At 42.4% G+C, this 19448-nt stretch overlaps 1 protein-coding gene across 1 annotated transcript in view; it reads left to right on the forward strand.

The window, feature by feature from the left end:
• Window positions 1–19448, forward strand: part of SRBD1 (S1 RNA binding domain 1) — a 181959-nt gene that overhangs the window by 92306 nt on the left and 70205 nt on the right. Inside the window, exon 16 of the mRNA XM_079968552.1 lies at window positions 18207–18289. Within this exon, the coding sequence (XP_079824678.1) occupies window positions 18207–18289 (83 nt within the window). The remainder of the gene's footprint in view (window positions 1–18206; window positions 18290–19448) is intronic.

Raw genomic sequence — 19448 nt, forward strand, 5'->3', positions numbered from 1 at the left:
ACCTTAGTCTGCAACGTGATTTCATTGAGGCCATGATATCAGTCTATAAAGCGGAATTCTAGCACACATTTTTCTGTGTTATTTTATCTAGATAACAATCAGTAATCTGACTCAAATCAGTACTAAAATCAACAGTCAGTTGCAAGGCAATCGTGTAAAATATTGTGATTAATATTGTTAAATGTTAACGATGGCAAAAATCATTGGGTGGGGAAACACTAAATTAATCTCAGATTAGTTCAGTACTATCTGTGAAAGGATCTCCTGGATATTATGGGGTGGTGGTGGAGGTGATTGTTTGGATTACTTTTGTTCTCTGTGTCCAGTCCTGAGCAGCCTTTAAGAAGGATGTTGACAAGCTGGAAAGTGTGCAGAGAAGGATGACCAGGATAATCAGTTGTCTGGAAACCAGGCCTTATGAGGAACAGTTGAAGGAGCTGGGTATATTTAGCCTATAAAAGAGATGAGAGGAGATATGATAGCCATCTTCAAATATCTAAAGGGCTGTCACAGGGAAGATGGAGCAAGCTTGTTTTCTAATAATAATAATAATAATAATAATAATAATAATAATAATAATTTATTATTTGTACCCCGCCCATCTGGCTGGGTTTCCCCAGCCACTCTGGGCGGCTTCCAACAGAGATGAAAAATACACTAAAAATACACTAAAAATGTCACATATTAAAAACTTCCCTGAACAGGGCTGCCTTCAGATGTTTTCTGAATGTCAGGTAGTTGTCCATCGCCTTGACATCCGATGGGAGGGCATTCCACAGGGCGGGCGCCACCACCGAGAAGGCCCTCTGCCTGGTTCCCTGCAACTTGGCCTCTCGCAGTGAGGGAACCGCCAGAAGGCCCTCGGAGCTGGACCTCAGTGTTCTTCTCCTCTGGGGGGCAGGACTCGAACCAATGGCTTCAAGTTACAAGAAAGGAGATTCCGACTAAACATCAGGGAAAACATTCTGACAGTAAAAGCTGTTCAGCAGTGGAACAGACTCGCATGAGAGTGATGGACTCTCCTTCCTTGGAGGTTTTTAAGCAGAGGTAGGATGGCCATCTGTCATGGATGCTTTAGCCGAAATTCCTGCATTGCAGGGAGTTAGACTAGATGACCCTTGGGGTCCCTTTCAACTCTACAATTCTCTAAGTGTGTTTAGGATTACAGCTGTACAGAAAAATGAGATGATATTTTAATTGGCACAGGTAATGCAGGCTTTACTAAAGGAGAGGTTTCTGTATTACAGTTTAGCTTTTAGAAATTGAGTCGCTTATTGCCCTGCTTATAATTTGTACATTTACTTTCAGAATTGCTTCATTACCAAGCCAAGGTAATTAAAAAATTTAGTTTTAGTTTTAGCTTTTTAAGTAGGTCGTACACATTTGTAGAGTCATGTTTCTTGTCCTCATCCCCCGCTAGCTTACACAATATATTTGCTTATTGTGTTTTTTTAAAGTATTTCCACATTTTATTCATTTTATTAATTCATTCAATTAGTTATTCTAAATCTCCCTTTTTGTTAACAGAAGACTGTCGTTTTGTTTTTATAAATCATAGCCATGTTGCAGGTTATCAGTTTTATAGTGTCAGAAGTAATCCACACTCTAATCTTTTCAAAACAAAAACCTGACAACTTTTGCAGAATTGAGTTTTGGATGAGGTACAGCTGTTGAGCAGCTGCTTAAAGTAAGTCTCATTTTAACCCCGCCAAGAAGATGTTTGAGGAATCAAATTTGTGCCACAAATCCTGCCCTACTGAGAGCAAATTCTCAACACAAAGACTACTGTATATTTTACTGTATCCTTTACTTAGAAGGTGAAATTCAGGTCAACAGGATAGAAATCTCCTGCGGCAAAAGAAACCTGAACAATCGATCACTGAGTAAATATTATCGTGGGCAAGCAAAAGCCCCTGAAATCTTACAGATAGGAGGAGAGGGTAGGCTCCATCCCCGTCCTTCATCCTCTTCCCACTTCATCCCTCCTCCACCCATCCTTGAAAATAAGACCACAAAGATTACCAGACTGCAGTTTTTGTATTTATTTATTTATTTATTTTTTAAAAGGAGAAATATTTGCTAGCCTGCTAATAAGCTAGTAGTCTGCATTTCCATGCTGGCCATAGAGCAGGGGTAGGCAAACGAAGGCCCAGGGGCTGAATCCGGCCCAATCACCTTCTAAATCTGGCCCATGGTCTGGGAATCAGTGTGTTTTCACATGAGTTGAATGTGTCCTTTTATTTAAAATGCATCTCTGGGTTATTTGTGGGGCATAGGAATTCGTTCTTTCCCCCCCCCAAAAAAAATATAGTCTGGCCCCCCACAAGGTCTGAGGGACAGTGGACCGGCCCACGGCTGAAAAAGTTTGCTGACCCCTCCCATAGAGCATGGGAACTTGGGATAGCATCAGCTGTCAGGAGTAGGAGATTGGGATTTCTCCCCAAAAAACTGACTGGTGGAGGGAGAGTTGGGCTTCCCATTGCCTGAGGCCACCATGGAAATCAAGTGGTCTGGTGGAGAAGGGACAGAGAGTTCTGTTCCTTTTCTGCTAGTCTACTCACTCGCCTATGTGGAAGTCCTTGTCTGCTGTGGCGACCAGGTAAGTTTAATATGAGGCTGCCTCCGTTCCACCACTTTATACAACAGTTTCCCTCCCCTACCCACACCTGGAGCCATTCTCCTTGCTGTTCCTCCTCTCCCCTCATGGACAACAGTAGTCATGTTCACAGTACAGCCGTACCTTGGAAGTCGAACGGAATCCGTTCCGGAAGTCTGTTCAATTTACAAAATGTTCGGAAACCAAAGCGCAGCTTCTGATTGGCTGCAGGAAGCTCCTGCAGCCAATCAGAAGCCACGGAAGACCCGTCGGATGTTCGGCTTCCAAAAATAGTTCGCAAACCAGAACTGTCACTTCCGGGTTTGCGGTGTTCGGGAGCCAAAAGGTTCGAGAACTAAGCTGTTCAAACATTACATTTCCCCATAGGAATGAATGGCAGACATTTGATTGTGTTGCAGAAAGTAAAGAGGTTTGATTTAATATTTGTATTTCACTTTTCCAACAACAATGTTGCCTCCAAAGTGGTTCAAAATAGCATAAAAATGAACAAGCATTACAATTACCATAGAGATATCAGGACAGCATAGCATATAAATGAGGGACGAAAAGCAAACAAATTCATCACACAATTAATACAACTCAATATAAACTCATAGTGGTTCAAAATGAGAATGCATTCAGACTGACTGTATGACTACTGTCTTTTGACTGCACTCAGTTTTGCACTTACGAATGTAATTTTATTGTTGATTTTATTCTCTTCACTGCTTTGGTATTTCTTCCCTCCATTTTGGCGGTATAGAAATAAATAAATGACACCAGGTGTTTCCAGGTGTTACTACATGCTTAAGTTTTAATTAGAGTCAACCACGTTTACATCATTCTTGTTTCTCATGATTTTATGCATTTTGTTAATTTGCTTCCCAAATGCAGTGCATTCATTTTTGGTTGTTTCTTATGTATTTGTAGTTCTGGTCTCTCTCGGGGGGGGGGGCATTGTTAAGTTTGTTATTGTGTTACATATTTTCATGTTTTTATACTATAAATTGCCCTGTGATCTTCCGATGGCGGGCGGCATATAAATTTAATTAATAATAATAATAATAATAGTAATAATTGATACACATAATAGTTCTTTCATATTATCAGGCAGAAATCAGCTTCTTTCAGAAAATAACCTTTCGATTCAGCAATACAAAAACACAGAAAGTTTGGAAGGAGCCAGAGACGAATTTGTACTTTGTTCATTCCAGGAAACAGCACCAAGACTGGACCAAAATGATTATTATTTATTTTTTTTTAAAGTAGAAAATAACAGAGCTTCATCTGGCAAGTTGTTGATCTTGGGTTGAGTGTGGGGGAAGTTCAGCAACCTTTTGCTAGAGATATCAGACCCTTTTTCCAGAAATCAGAGGAGCCCGGGGAATTCTCTGGACCTTAGCCATTGAGATCCATTACACTATTTCCTACACAGTCTGTTCCTGAATTCTGTTCCTTGGTCACTGTGACGAGTGGCAGAATGTCAAAGGAGTAGGGTGAGTTGTTGATAACTTAATTAAGGTTGTTATGGCATAGAATTAATCTCAAACCCAAGAAGTAGGTTGAAAAATTCCCATTGCTGTGTTAGATAATGTGCTGAAATCCTTTACCTAAAAGGATGGCAGCTGCACACTTTGCCCCTATTCTCAGAGTACCTTAATGGGTGTATATATTTAGCTTTAATTAAGAATTCTTTTAATGACACCATTTTAAAACGTTGAGTTGGGTTTTTAAAGCAAAGCAAATATAATCTGCAGGCGTGCAACATATGTTTTGTACTTGCACATTTCGACACGGAGAAACGACCAAGGCTCAAACAAAAAAAAAGCAGAATGTTCTTATTTATGGGAAGATTGAGGTTGAGCTAATCCTCATCTAATAGCTTGCGGTTGTCATATGTTTGTTTATATGGTCATTTTGTAAAATCGTGCCCATTCCACTAGCATCTGGAAGGCTCATAATATTTCAATACACAACCGTTCTTGTTGGCTTAGAACGGTGAAGCCATTTCAGTTGATGTTGCCTGGCAAGTGGTTTAAGTTTATAGGGTAACTATGTTCAAAGTGTTTGTTTAAGAGAACGGAATCCAGCAAAGAGCTTGCATATCTGATTGCAAACATTTGATCTGTGTTCCGCGACTGTGAGAAGGAGAAGAGGGAGAAACTGATTCTCCTTCTCCTCCTCTTACTATTTTCCTCAGGCATTTCCCCCCTATTATCTTGGCCTTAAATACCACAAGAAGGAGGGGAAACCTGTGAAGAAAGGGTTGGTACTGCAGCAAAAAAAGGGGGTGGGGAGCCTGCCATTATGATATACAAAACTGGTGTGGGGCAGGGCATAACTTGTGACCTACTAAGTTGAATGCAGCTCATCAGTTCTGTATTGTAGTTCACCAGATGCTTGACAGGCATCCCTCCCAATTTTTGAAGCAGCAAAAATTGAAGGTTTATAGAGCTTCAGGTGAGAAACCACACATGGCTAGTAGGTTGCATTTGGCTTTGCAAGTCACAGATTGTGCAGACCAGTTGTAGGGGGCTTCCATGGTCCCTAGGGTAAACTGTAGTAGCTATCCATTCTTAAGGAAATCGGCCCTGAGTGCTCACTGGAAGGACAGATCCTGAAGCTGAGGCTCCAATACTTTGGCCACCTCATGAGAAGAGAAGACTCCCTGGAAAAGACCCTGATGTTGGGAAAGATGGAGGGCACAAGGAGAAGGGGACGACAGAGGACGAGATGGTTGGACAGTGTTCTCGAAGCTACCAGCATGCGGGAGGCAGTGGAAGACAGGAGTGCCTGGCGTGCTCTGGTCGATGGGGTCACAAAGAGTCGGATATAACTAAACGACTAAACAACAAAAGCCAGCCCTGTAGTGTGTGGCTCATAGGATACGGTAGGTGATTGCTACTGGCCATCATTTGGCACCTGGTTTCACCTCCAAGGCCCCCATGCCTACCCTAAGACATTCTACTTGGTGTCTGTTAGTCTACCCAATGTCACGGGCACGTTTGTTTCCTGAGGCACAGCACTTTTAAATTTTGGCATCAAAGTGTCTGTCAGCTCTTCACTGATAGGTGTTAAGGTGTATTGTCACTGTTGGCCTGGAGGTACAGGTCAGCCTTTGGTGGCCCTGTTTCTTGTCAAGAAAGACTTTTGCCACTCCTCCACCAAGCCTGCTTATTGCCAGTCTTATACATTGCCCCACAAAACTTAATGGGATTAACCCACCAAGAAATTACAGATTTTTTTCTGTGCTGGTGGCATTTCCCCCTTGGAAAAATCCAAGCTGTACATTCTCAGTGTGTTTTGAATTCAGATGATGAGAGAGGGAGAGAATTGTGGATTCTAAGGGGACACTTTCTGAGACCTAGGAAGAGTCCTGCTAGATGAAACCAACGTCCTGTCTAGTCCAGCATCCTGTTTTGCACAATGACCTATGGGAAGCCCTCAGTAAGGACATACAGACAGTGTCCCTCTCTCATTTGTTCCCAAAGGCTGATACTCAGAGGTGCATTGCCTCTGAACCTGGAGGTTGTCTATAGTCATCATGACTAGTACCCATCAACAGACCTGTCCTCCTTTAATAGGTGGCTTAAAGTCATCTAACTTTAACGCGGGTGGCGCTGTGGGTAAAACCTCAGCGCCTAGGACTTGCCAATCGCATGGTCGGCGGTTCGAATCCCCACGGCGGGGTGAGCTCCTGTCATTCGGTCCCAGCTCCTGCCCACCTAGCAGTTCGAAAGCACCCCTAAGTGCAAGTAGATAAATAGGTACCGCTTTATAGCGGGAAGGTAAACGGCGTTTCCGTGTGCTGCTCTGGTGCCGGTTCGCCAGAGCAGCTTCGTCACGCTGGCCACGTGACCCGGAAGTGTCTGCGGACAGCGCTGGCTCCCGGCCTCTAGAGTGAGATGAGCGCACAACCCTAGAGTCTGTCAAGACTGGCCCGTACGGGCAGGGGTACCTTAAAAAGTCATCTAAGCTAGTAGGCATCACTACCTCATGGCAGCGTATTCCTCAAAGTTATTACACAGAATTATATGGAGTGCTTTCTCTTTGTCTCCTGTCAATCAAATTCAATTGGTGACTCCCAACTACCAGCATTTTAACACTGTGGTTATGTGTCTCCCTATTCCCTTTTCACAACTCTGTGCCTAATTTTAACACTCCCTGGATTGCGGCCCCTGTTAATATGATGAAACAGTGCTTTCCACGCCACTACAAATATCTCCCCATATGAGGAAAGGGACGTAAGTGAGCCAAATCAAGTAATATTTTATTACTTTTTCAATATAAATTGAAAAAAGCATGTTTAATGTTTATTATGCATATTATTATTTAAAAGTACAAGCCAAGAGGACTCGTTGCTGCTATAGTAACAATTTTCTTCATTGTTCCTTTTCCAGATGTATTTTTCCCCCCTGAGTCCCAAAAAGTGTAAGCAAATTTTAGACCCCTTTCTAAATTATTCATGTATTCCAAGCAAGATTTTCCTAGGTGTGATCTATCTTCTGATGAATCTTTTAAAATTTGTCATGGTTTTCTTTTTGCCGGCATTCTGAAAATATGGGCAAACCGTTTCAAGCCTGTTTTAGATATTGCCATCTTTATGCTGAAACATTTTCCCCACCCACAACTGCAGTGCTCAGCATGAAGTGGAGATGTTTACATTTTTATTATTATTCAGCACATCTCCCTATGGAGCCCGTGTTTGGCAGCCGCATACATAGTAAGGTAAAGGTAAAGGTACCCCTGACCATCAGGTCCAGTCGTGACTGACTCTAGGGTTGCGCGCTCATCTCGCTCAAGAGGCCGGGAGCCGGCACTTGTCCGCAGATAGCTTCCGGGTCACGTGGCCAGCGTGACTAAGCCGCTTCTGGCGAACCAGCGCAGCACACGGAAACGCCGTTTACCTTCCCGCTGGAGAGCGGTCCCTATTTATCTACTTGCACTTTGGGGTGCTTTCGAACGGCTGGGTTGGCAGGAGCTGGGACCAAGCAACGGGAGCTCACCCCGTCGTGGGGATTCGAACCGCCGACCTCTCGATCAGCAAGTCCTAGGCTCTGTGGTTTAACCCACAGCGCCACCCGCGTCCCCATACATAGTAAGGAGCATTTAAATGCTATTATTTATTACCATTTTTTATTACGGATGCATTTTCAGGCTGCTTTTTGGGTGTAACCCACACAAGACAACTTATTTTCCCAATTTACTACCAGTGTTTTGGACTTCAGCTCCCCTTGGCTCCAGCCAGCTCAGGTCAGGGATGATGGGAGCTGTAGTTGACTTGAACGATGTCTGTGTGCTTTGGACAGCAGTTGACGTTCAAAGAATCTGTGTGAGCATGAACACCCAAATACCCCCTGCATTACTAGTATAGCGTGTGGTGTGTTTTCACACCCTCTTGGTTGTGTCTGCTCAACTTATGGAATGATTCCTCATCCTCAACAGAATAGCTTAAACTCCTAAAAACGAGACGCTGTAGTATTATTGCCTCTAATTTGACCTAGGTTCCCCATCTGTGGGTCTAGTGTTATATTTCCTGGTCAAGGAAGCAGTCAGTTTTCCAGTTTACTTTTTTTTTTAATTAAATAATATTTATTCAAGTTTTAAAAGGTTACAAAGAAGAACACAATATATAAAGACAAAACATATCCAAGAGAAAAATAAAAATAGGAAAATAGAAAAAGCAAAAACAGCTAAAAAGGAAAAAAAAAGATACAATCCAAAAAAGAAAAAGAAAAAAGCAAAAGAACAAATTAAACTTTAATATAACTCCCTTTCTTAACTTATCTCCTTGACCTCCTCACACCTCCCCTCTTTGTATTCTAATACATATAGATATTTCAGCAAATCCTTCACCTTATTTTTATCCTTATATCTTATCTTATTATACTGTAGTTTTCCATTCTTTCTTTCACCGATTAACCATCCACTTTTACTTTATTTAATCTTATTTCTCATTAAAACTTATATATATATCTAAACTTATTCTTGAAACGTTTCCCCTAGGGTCAGAAAAGTTTTCCATTTTACTTTACAGTGCACATTTTCATTAGGCCTAAAGAAGGGGTAGTTAACATGGTGCCCAGTCTAGCAACATCGGGAGCGGACCACTTTGGCTGCTCCTCTTGTACAGTATATAGCAAAATAACAGTGACCAAACCTGCCTGCCTGCAGGTCCTTGCCTGAGAAACAGACTTCCTTTTCTAGGAAATAGATGAGACACATGAAGAAAAGTGGGAGGGATAAGGAAAGATAATAGAGAAAATTGTTGTCGTTGTTAATTTGTACACTGCCCTATACCTGTAGATCTCACAAGATAAAATCACAACACAAAATTATTCCTTCCTTTTCGCCTTAGAAACCATCCCTCCAGTTGTATTTGCAGTAGTGGGACGCAGGTGGCGCTGTGGGTTAAAGCCTCAGCGCCTAGGACTTGCCGATCGAAAGGTCGGCAGTTCGAATCCCTGCAGCGGGGTGCGCTCCCGCTGCTCGGTCCCAGCGCCTGCCAACCTAGCAGTTTGAAAGCACCTCCGGGTGCAAGTAGATAAATAGGGACCGCTTACCAGCGGGAAGGTAAACGGCGTTTCCGTGTGCGGCTCTGGCTCGCCAGAGCAGCGATGTCACGCTGGCCACGTGACCCGGAAGTGTCTCCGGACAGCGCTGGCCCCTGGCCTCTTAAGTGAGATGGGCGCACAACCCCAGAGTCTGTCAAGACTGGCCCGTACGGGCAGGGGTACCTTTACCTTTACCTTTTTATGTGGACATCTTTTGCTTGCATATCCTTTGGTTGTGAGCTAACGTGTTTGTAGCACCACTGTTTCAGGTACTGTAAAAAACTGGGTATAAAATACCACTCCTGAGAAGGAATGAATTAACAGTGCTTTGAGGAAGAAGAATGTACCTCAGTTTGTTAGCCAGGCAAGGAGTCGACATTATTCGCTTGTGGTTTTCGTTTTGTTCTGGTTTTTGCTTAAGGCGAGCTCCTCAGAGCCTCCTCCCTCTCTCCCCAACAGCACTGTCAAGACACTTCACTGCTCATGGGCAAAAATGTTAAAACTGTGTGGTGGTTTTGTCATGTCAAATATGTAGCATGGAGTTGGACTGAGACCACCAAACTGTTATTAAATCACTTCTTTTGCAAGGCGCCCCAAGCTATCTGGATGATAAGATGGTATCCGTACTGAAACGTCTGCATTGTATGCCAGAGATGCCGAGGTGAAAAGTGTGTGTATGAGATTTGCTTTGCCACCTGGCTCCTCCCCTCCCCTCCAGCCATGAAATTTTACATGGGTTTCCTGCATGACAGCACAATATGCTGTTGTCATGCCAGATGTTGCAATCGTGTTTTATTCCTAATTGATGACCTAAAAGGTTTTGCCTCAGCTTCGCAGGAGGAATCTTCAGGTTATGTTTCCTCAATAAACTGAAACAGCCTCATGTAGAAGTCAAAACACTGTATCACTCTTATTTCTTTTTAATTTTAAAAGAAGCATGGTCTGACTTCACAAGATTCACTTCACACCTCCAGCCTTCAGATGTCTTGTTTTGACAACACTATTTTAAAGATTATGAATGTGCTTTGATGTTTGTCCCGGCTGACCTTTAAAAGAAACTTTTTAAACAGAATCTCTAGCCTCATCATCATCATACTTATTTTTAACTCCTTATATTTTTCTGTTGGAAAGAAAAATCCAATATCTGTGAATGAAAACACTATTCAAGATTAGTATAAGCATTTAAAAAGAAATGTGTATCTTACTTTGCTCCCAAAAATAGATATAGAAGTCAGTTAATTTTAATGTGTCGTAAAATAATTCTACTCGACACTTTAATATTTTGTTAGAATATTTCAAAATGTCTATAGTAACTATTAATGTTATTCTTTCCCAGGGAAAGAATCCCTGTGGTATAAGTCCTGTTAGTTTGTGGCAAGAAACAACAACATAGAATCTTGTTGTGTCATGAAGACGAACAAATATATCATCAGCTTTGGTGGAACAGAAACCATGTCCCTCTGGGGATGTTCAGAAGCAGTATGGTGCAGTGGTTAGCGTGTCAAAATAGTACTAGGCGTACCCAGTTTCGAATCCCTACTCTGCTATGAAGCTCTCTGTTTCATCTTGCGCCAGTCAGGATACTCTTCTTCTCTGTGTGTTCGACTTGTGTGTGGCCAAGTGGGGTGAGAAGGTGGGCCACTGACCCCAATCTTTGTGGTAGACCCCCAAAGGTCTGAAAAGGGGTCATCTATGTGTATATTGGGACGCGGGTGGTGCTGTGGTCTAAACCACAGAGCCTAGGGCTTGCCGATCAGAAGGTCAGCGGTTTGAATCCCTGCGACGGGGTGAACTCCCGTTGCTCGGTCCCTGCTCCTGCCAACATAGCAGTTCGAAAGCACATCAAAGTGCAAGTAGATAAATAGGTACCACTCTGGTGGGAAGGTAAACGGCGTTTCCGTGCGCTGCTCTGGTTCTCCAGAAGCGGCTTAGTCATGCTGGCCACATGACCCGGAAGCTGTATGCCGGCTCCCTCGGCCAATAAAGCGAGATGAGCACCGCAACCCCAGAGTCGTCCGCGACTGGACCTAGCAGTCAGGGGTCCCTTTACCTTTATGTGTGTATAACTCTGTGCATGTAGGTCAGGGTCAAGGCTATCTTGGCCCATGATGTTGTGAAGAGAGGTACTCTCTTGACCTAATCTGACTCACGGAAATGTTGTGAGGGATTTATCAAAGAGGATTAGTTCTGTTCATGGTGGGTAAGACTGTCAGTGGCTATGAGCCATGGGTGCTATGTTCTCTCTCCACTGCCAGAGGCAGTATTCTGAACACTGGTTGCTGGAAATCATGAGGGAAGAGTAGACAATTGCGCTCATGCCCAGCTTGCAGGCTTCCCATAGGCATGTGGTTGGCCATTGTGAGAAGGGGATACTGGGCTACATGGGCCAATGGCGTCATTCAACAGGGCTGTTCTAATGTTCCTATTCTCCATTGGTGGCTTTCAAGGATGTCAGTGGTTGGTAGCAGAAGCTGAGACTGGAAAATATCTGTGCTTTGCTTTGTACCAGCTTGTAACTGAAATAATTCTGCGTGGTTATATTTGCTGTTCATAATGTTTAATGAAAAGAATAAAAATCCTTTTTTAAAAAGAAAAGAAAGACAATAAATGGAAAATATTAATTGTTGGCAGCAGAGGGTGATGCCGAGGAAAACACCCCTCTATTTACCATTTTTAAATTCAGAGAAAAATAAAGTTTTGGCTACCGAAGGAGGACTCAAACTTTGCTGTTAATTTTTACGTCAGAGTATTATGGCACTTTACATTGTTTGATGCTAGGCATATATTGTGTCTGTTAGAATCAGTCTTGCATTTTATTTGCGCAGTTTTATTTTAATTTGTGTTGGCTGCTCTGATCGTGCCTAATGTAAAGGTGGACTGCATTTCAAATAAATACGTGGGTCTCTGAACATACACAGATAAATTCGTTATACGCTGTGTTTGCAACTGGGCTTCCCTTCACAACTTTCTTCCTGTCTTCCTCTTCCTTTAAAAAACAAAAACAAAGCAAAACCGTCTACTCCAACCCTTTGTTACCTCTTCACCCATTCTTCTTTGGTAAAATAACACCGCCTTTTAAAGACTGTTCTTGATCTCTTACCACTGGAGCTCCAATTGGTAATTATATGTGTGATTATTATAGGAGAGCATTTCTCTCCTAAGCTGTACTGCTTGCACTGATTAACCTTTTGTGTTTTTGACAAGAAAGGCATATGTGAAAGCCTTTGAATTCACAAGTTCTCTGTTATAGAAGCTGGCGGATCGGATATCACCAGTGTGGTTCTTTCTAAGCCAAGCCTGCGAGCTGCCATTGTCGGTGTATGTTAAGACTTGTAATAAAGGATGTGAAAACTTGTGTGTGACCGAGCAGTGAACTTAACCTTAACTATGCATCTTTATCGGAAGGTGGGGATGTAGACCTGTGAATTGGGCTCTCTGCGGTGTGCATAGGTGCATGCCTTTGTGTTGTGGTACTGGAGAGATCTCACGTAAACAATTACGTATCAGGTTTGTTCTCTTGTCTTGAAGCATCAGTTTCTATCAAAATGCCTGTGACCCTTTCAGAGCAGTGCGTTTGTAATTAAGTGCTAAGGTAAACATCATAGTTTTCTGAAATTGTTGTAGCTAATGGTCATGAGATCACTTGGAAGGATGGGTGTCTTGTATAGTCATTCTGCATTTCTTGATCTTCTAGTGGCTACAGTTTAGAGCATGGGTAGGCAAGCTAAGGCCTGGGGGCCGGATCCGGCCCAATCGCCATCTAAATCTGTCCCGTGGACTGTCCGGGAATCAGTGTGTTTTTCTATGAGTAGAATGTGTCCTTTTATTTAAAATGCATCTCTGGGTTATTTGTGGGGCCTGCCTGGTGTTTTTACATGAGTAGAATGTGTGCTTTTATTTATAATGCATCTCTGGGTTATTTGTGGGGCATAGGAATTTGTTCATTTCTTTCTTCTTCAAAATATAGTCGCGCCCCCTCCCAAGGTCTGAGGGACGGTGGCCTGGCCCCCTACTGAAAAAGTTTGCTGACCCTTGATTTAGAACTTCTTGTCTGTTAACTTCCAGCAAGCTACCTTCACTGTACTCTTTTCAGCGCCTGCTGAAAACACTTTTGTTTAGACAAGCCTGCCCAGATACATATAATGTTTTCATCTGTTTTTAGCTTATCATTATTTTTATTATTATTTGATTTTTTAAATAGTTGCTTTGAGCAGTTGTTTTTTTTACTGATTTTATTGCTTTATTCTTTTTTTAAAACCACTTTGAGGGGTTTTGCAAACAAACGGTATATGAATTGCATGAAATACTTACATGCGTGCATGGATACAATTTCTAGGGTTGGTTTCTTTCATAAAACACTGCTACTTTTTTCCTTGCCAAGTTTCTGTACCAATTGACAGGGTCTTGAACTGAGAACCTTTGGTTCTGTGCGCAGCCACCTCATGCAGTGAGCTGTCAGTAAGGATGAGCAAATATTCCAATTTCAGTTTCTCATTTTCCCAGCCTATGTCCACTCCTCCACATTTCCACATCATTGTGCAATATCTTCTTCTTTATTTAATCTTCGTGAAAATTCACCAGCATTTTAGTGCAAATGTATCCTAATACATACAGTTTGTTTGTAGTTTTCACTAACGTAGGCACACTTTTAACCTAGTGTTTTTGTACACATTGCTTGGCTGGAGAACTGGATTGCAAAATTCAGTGAAGTGTGAACTTCAAAGAACGGCTGTGTTTTGGTTTGCATACCTCTTTCAGTATCTGTGCATTAGGTAAGCTCGCCTTTGAGTACGAACCAAATCAAATTTCTCCCCCCTCCCCAGCTATCAGAAATGAATTTTGGAACATTCCAGAATATTGAAAAGTATCACGAACGAAACCCACTCAGCAAATACATAAACAAGAACTTGAAAGGCTTGGGAAGGAAAACATGTGCAGCAGATTGTTACTTGCAATACAGAATTGAAATTGAGACTGCAGGGCCCAAAAGCTGACATGGAAACTTCCTGGTATAGCATGCCAGGCGTACCAACACACTGCAAACACCTTCTCGGAGTGACATACTCTCAGGCTTCAGAATAGCACTACCCACCTGAGTTGGCTGTTTGACCTTGCTGAACAGGAAGGACTACACATGTCTTCCTGTTTGGGGTGTGACCTTGCTGAAGCAGTGAAGTCTTTCTGCTGCCTCTTGTGTGTTCCTATGCAGTCCTCAACCCTGACTGTGATGGGCAGGGCCGGATTTAGGTTTGATGAGGCCCTCAGCTACTCAAGGTTTCTATGTCCAGCTGTCCTTTGTCAACAACAAATTGTTGCTGTTTTTTGTGTTGAATATATGCTATGTGGTAATTTATGGACCTAATAGGTATCTAAAGCCATTTGCACATAACAAAATACGTATTTTATCAAAGTAATTGTTGAACTGAAATACAATTAAGAAGAAGTATATTAATTGTGGGGCCCTAAGCTATAGCTAAATAGATAAATAGGTACCGCTCTGGCTGGAAGGTAAACGGTGTTTCCATGCTCTGCTCTGGTTCACCAGAAGCAGCTTATTCATGCTGGCCACATGACCTGGAAGCTGTCTGCAGACAAACGCCGGCTCCCTCAGCCAGTAAAGCGAGATGAGCACCGCAACCCCAGAGTCGTCCGCAACTGGACTTAACAGTCAGGGGTCCCTTTACCTTTACCTTTAAGCTATAGCTTGTTTAGCTTATACGTAATCCGGCACTGGTGATGGGCAGCTATGACAAAGAGACTCTTTTGCTGATGGATAATTAGGCTTTGGGAGCAATTGAATGGTCCCAAAAAAGAATTACCCACAATGACTGATTGAAAAGATGCAAGGCTAGAACAAGGAATTGTCCAAAGATTCAGTTGCCTGTTCCCTCTGTGTGTGGATGCTTTGGACAAAATTGAGCCTTTAATTACTAATAGTACACATTGAGAATTACAGAATGAGCAGTGCAGCTCATTCAATGTTCTTTGAGGGGGCTGTAGCATTGTGGTAGAGCACATGCTTTTCACAGGTTCAAGTCCCAGTTATCTCCAGGTAGAGCTGGAATAAGACCTCTGTCTGAAACCATGGAGAGTTCTACAGTCACTGTAGAGAATATTGGACTATACACACCTCGGGTCTCTGTATAAGGCAGCTTTCTATCTATTAACACAAATTATTGAAACAAAGGCCTGCAACTCCCTGGCTTTGGGTTAAATAAGAAGTTTAAAAGTTAAGCTTTAAAAACCCTCCATTGATATTATTAGTGTGGGCTTTTAAAAAGCAAAATGGCTATGTGTGATCCGGGTGCAGAGCCAAGGGAAAAATTCATTCTGTCCCCAGAAGACCACTGATCTAGCAGATCAATCCAGCTGGCAAAGGTGGAGGGAGGCCAATTTATGGAGTAACAGTTTAAATCTGTTGGTGACTCTTCAAGCAGTGGTACACTGAGGGCTGCAAGGGAAGGGGTAGAATCTGAAATCTCCATTGTCAGCAGTGAAATCTTGATCCATCTCAAAATATGCTTCCACTTAATTGGACAACTCTGTATGAGTTTGTATCTATCTATCTACCTCAATCAATATTGAGATTCCAGCATTACAGGGGGGTTGGACTGGATAAACCTTGGAGGCCCTTCCAACTCTGCAATTCCATGACTCTGTGATCTATATTAGTCAACTAAAAGTGTTTAACTGGCTTGGCCATCTGTTAGCTATTGCAGCTCTAATAATAAAATAAATAATGTTTGTTCTCTGCGGAATTGCAACATATATAGATAGAGATATATAGACCATTTTGAGAAAACATTGTTCTCGGGTTACTATTTGATGAGAAATGAGTTGAGATATTGGTTACAGTGATATCACGGTATTGTCATTTGAGGACATGCCAAGGAGCGTGTGCATACTTTTGTGTGCTTGAACAAACGCTATGCAAATACAGTGGTACCTCGGGTTACAGACGCTTCAGGTTACAGACTCCGCTAATGCAGAAATAGTACCTCGGGTTCAGAACTTTGCTTTAGGATGAGAACAGAAATCGCGTGGCGGTGGTGGGAGGCCCCATTAACTAAAGTTAAGAACAGTTTCAGGTTCAGAACGGACCTCCAGAACGAATTAAGTTCTTAACCAGAGGTACCACTGTATATCAATATACCGTATTTTTCGCCCTATAGGGCGCACCGGCCCATAGGGCGCACCTAGTGTTTTTTTTTGGGGGGGGAAATAAAGAATTCCCCCCCCCAGGTGCGGGGCTGGGGTGGGGGAAGCCCGAGCTTCCCCTGACCCCAGCCCCCAGAACAGGCTGCTATCCGCAAGCCTTGGGAGCCCGGTGGGAGTTCCCGCCAGGCTCCCAAGGCTTGCGGAGAGCTACCCAAAGCCCGGGGTGCGCTCCGCTGCGCTCTCCGGGTTTCGGGCTGCAGGCTGCTGTCCGCAAGCCTTGGGAGCCCGGCGGGAACTCCCACCGGGCTCCCAAGCCTTGCAGATAGCTTCCTGAATCCTGGAGAGTGAGAGGGGTCGGTGCGCACCGACCCCTCTCGCTCTCCAGGCTTCAGCGAATGCCTGCATTTGCCCCATAGGAGGCACACACATTTTCCCTTCATTTTTGGAGGGGGAAAAGTGCGTCCTATAGGGCGAAAAATACGATAATTTATCCAGGACTAGCAACAACAATGCAATAGAAAGATTGGACCATGCACACAGTGTCAGATATCTGGTTGCAGTTGATGCACAAGCTTAGTGAATATTAGTGCAATGTATGTGACGCGGGTGGCGCTGTGTTCCAAACCACAGAGCCTAGGGCTTGCTGATCAGAAGGTAAGTGGTTTGAATCCCTGTGATGGGGTGAGCTCCCGTTGCTTGGTCCCTGCTCCTGCCAACCTAGCAGTTTGAAAGCATATCAAAGTGCAAGTAGATAAATAGGTACCGCTCTGGCAGGAAGGTAAACGGAGTTTCTGTGCGCTGCTTTGGTTCGCCAGAAGCGGCTTTGTCATGCTGGCCACATGACCTGGAAGCTGTCGGCAGACAAATGCCGGCACCTCGGCCTGTAGAGCGAGATGAGCGCCGCAACCCCAGAGTCGTCCGTGATGACCAAACGGTCAGGGATACCTTTACCTTTATCTTTATGTGACCAAGGTAACTGATGACTATAGTATAAGAGAGCATATATGATGCATGATAACGTTTATGTTTTGAAACTCTGTACTGAAAACAACCGTTTCAACTCGGATGTATAAATTTTGCACATGTTGTCTCACTTAAGATACGTAGCTAGAATATTTGTAAAATTATAACTTTGTATACTTTCACAGAACAGGGCAGCTACAATTGAAATTCATATTTCCTAAAATGTTCAATTAACAAAATCTATCCACAGCATCCATTAATTGATTAATTCTATTGAATGAGAAATAGAGTTTTGTTTATTTCTTTATTTAAAGATTTAGAAACGGTTTCCTAGGAAATATTTCCAAAGTAGTGTACAGCAAACTGAAAAAATATTAACAGTGTTCTTTTTAAAAAGAGATGGAGAAAAGTGAGCAACTGATTAAGAGGGACACACATCACAGTAAACTGATATTTTATGTTCGGATTGTCTAAATTACTAAATACCCAGATTTCCAGCTCAAAATGTGGTGTAAAATAAATTTTGTTAACTATGTAATTTGCCTAAGCTAATTTTATGTTTGCTTCAAAAGTTGGTTAATGGTGTGTTTGTGTTGATATCTCATTACGGAGGCATGTAGGCTCCTCTTACTTAATCTCTTACTTGCATTTTTAAAAAGTAGACCCCAAAAAAGTTTACATGATGGGATTAGTTTCTAGAGGTGCTTTGATGAAAATGCGCTACATATTTTTACAATAAAATGGCATTTTCTCATGTGAAACTCTCCCCCACGCCCCACGCCCACCTCTGGTATCCTGTAACTTTATTTTTCTTGCTCCACAGAATGAAAGTTACCAACACTGGACAGACGCAACAAAATGTACTTACTTAGTCCTACATTTCACAGGACACCATTCTTATTTTTTTATTTCCCCCCCTCTTTTCTCCCCCCCAGTTTCCATTGCGAGACGAGTACAGGACCCATTAGCTGAGCTAGTGAAAATTGAGCCCAAACACATTGGAGTTGGAATGTACCAGGTAAGGCAGTGCAGATCATTTTAATCTAAGTATAATCCAACCTGATATGAAGGAACACTGAAACAGTGCTTGGTAATTAAGTGTCAACTAGTTATATGTCTGCTTTAAAAGATTTGTGGAATGGTAATAAATATTTATAAGTCCTGGTGCAGGTTTTTTCTTTAAAAATTCCCTGGCTTTAACGATTGCGACTGAGACTTAGCAATGGCTGCAGCCAGATTTATTGTCTATTAAAAACATCAGATCAGGCTGGTAACCTGATCCGCAAAGCCTTCTCTCTTTCACATTGCTACAACAATGGGTTGGGTTTTTTTAAGCCCTCTTGGGAAAACACTATAAGATATTGATTCTCCACTCAGAGGCTATTGGCCTATATCCTTGTCTATGACATTTCTTCAGCTATTTGATCTGGGAGCCTTTATTCCCCATACCTTTAAAATTAATTAAATATGAAGTGGAAACATTTTAATGATTAAAAAATACATTTGAGCAAATACGTATGTTAGCATATAATGGAAATTTCCAGTGTTTTTGAAATTGGCAGTGGTGTAAATAGTATTTGGCCACGAACATGTAATCCGTTGCAATGAAAACCAGTTTTCAAAAGTGTAAATCTGGTGGTTTTTTCCCTTCATTGGGGGAGACCATCCAATGTAGTGTGGAAAGTGGCATGGGGGTTGCAGGAAGAAACACTGGAAATCGTATTTACTTCTTTTACAGTAGCTTTAGTGGTCACCTTCGGTGTTTCAAAAGCAGAAGAGCAGCTGTGGTTTTTAGCCACAATACTAAACAACAAAAATTCTATCAACTTGTTTGTGGGTGCTAGGTTATACTAGGCCTTCAAAAATGTCCAGACTTCAGGAAGTGAATCTCATATTTGCTAGATCCTTCTCACCAAGTTGACACTGTTAAGGAGGCAGTTCTCCTAAATATTCGAGAGTCAGGTGCACTGATTATTTGTTGCATAAAATCTATACCCGCTTGATTGTAAACGCAGAAAAACAAAACCCTCAAAGCAGTTTACAAAAAGATAAAACAATATCAAGGTGGGTTCACAACCATACTTTAAAGCATACAAAAGTTAACATACTAAAAAAAAAATACTCTTAATTACCAGATGCTTGGAACCCACATGGCTTCTATTGATGCATGTTCTGAT

Source organism: Podarcis cretensis, assembly GCF_951804945.1.
Source record: "Podarcis cretensis genome assembly, chromosome: 3".
In the NCBI taxonomy this organism is placed as follows: Eukaryota; Metazoa; Chordata; class Lepidosauria; order Squamata; family Lacertidae; genus Podarcis; species Podarcis cretensis.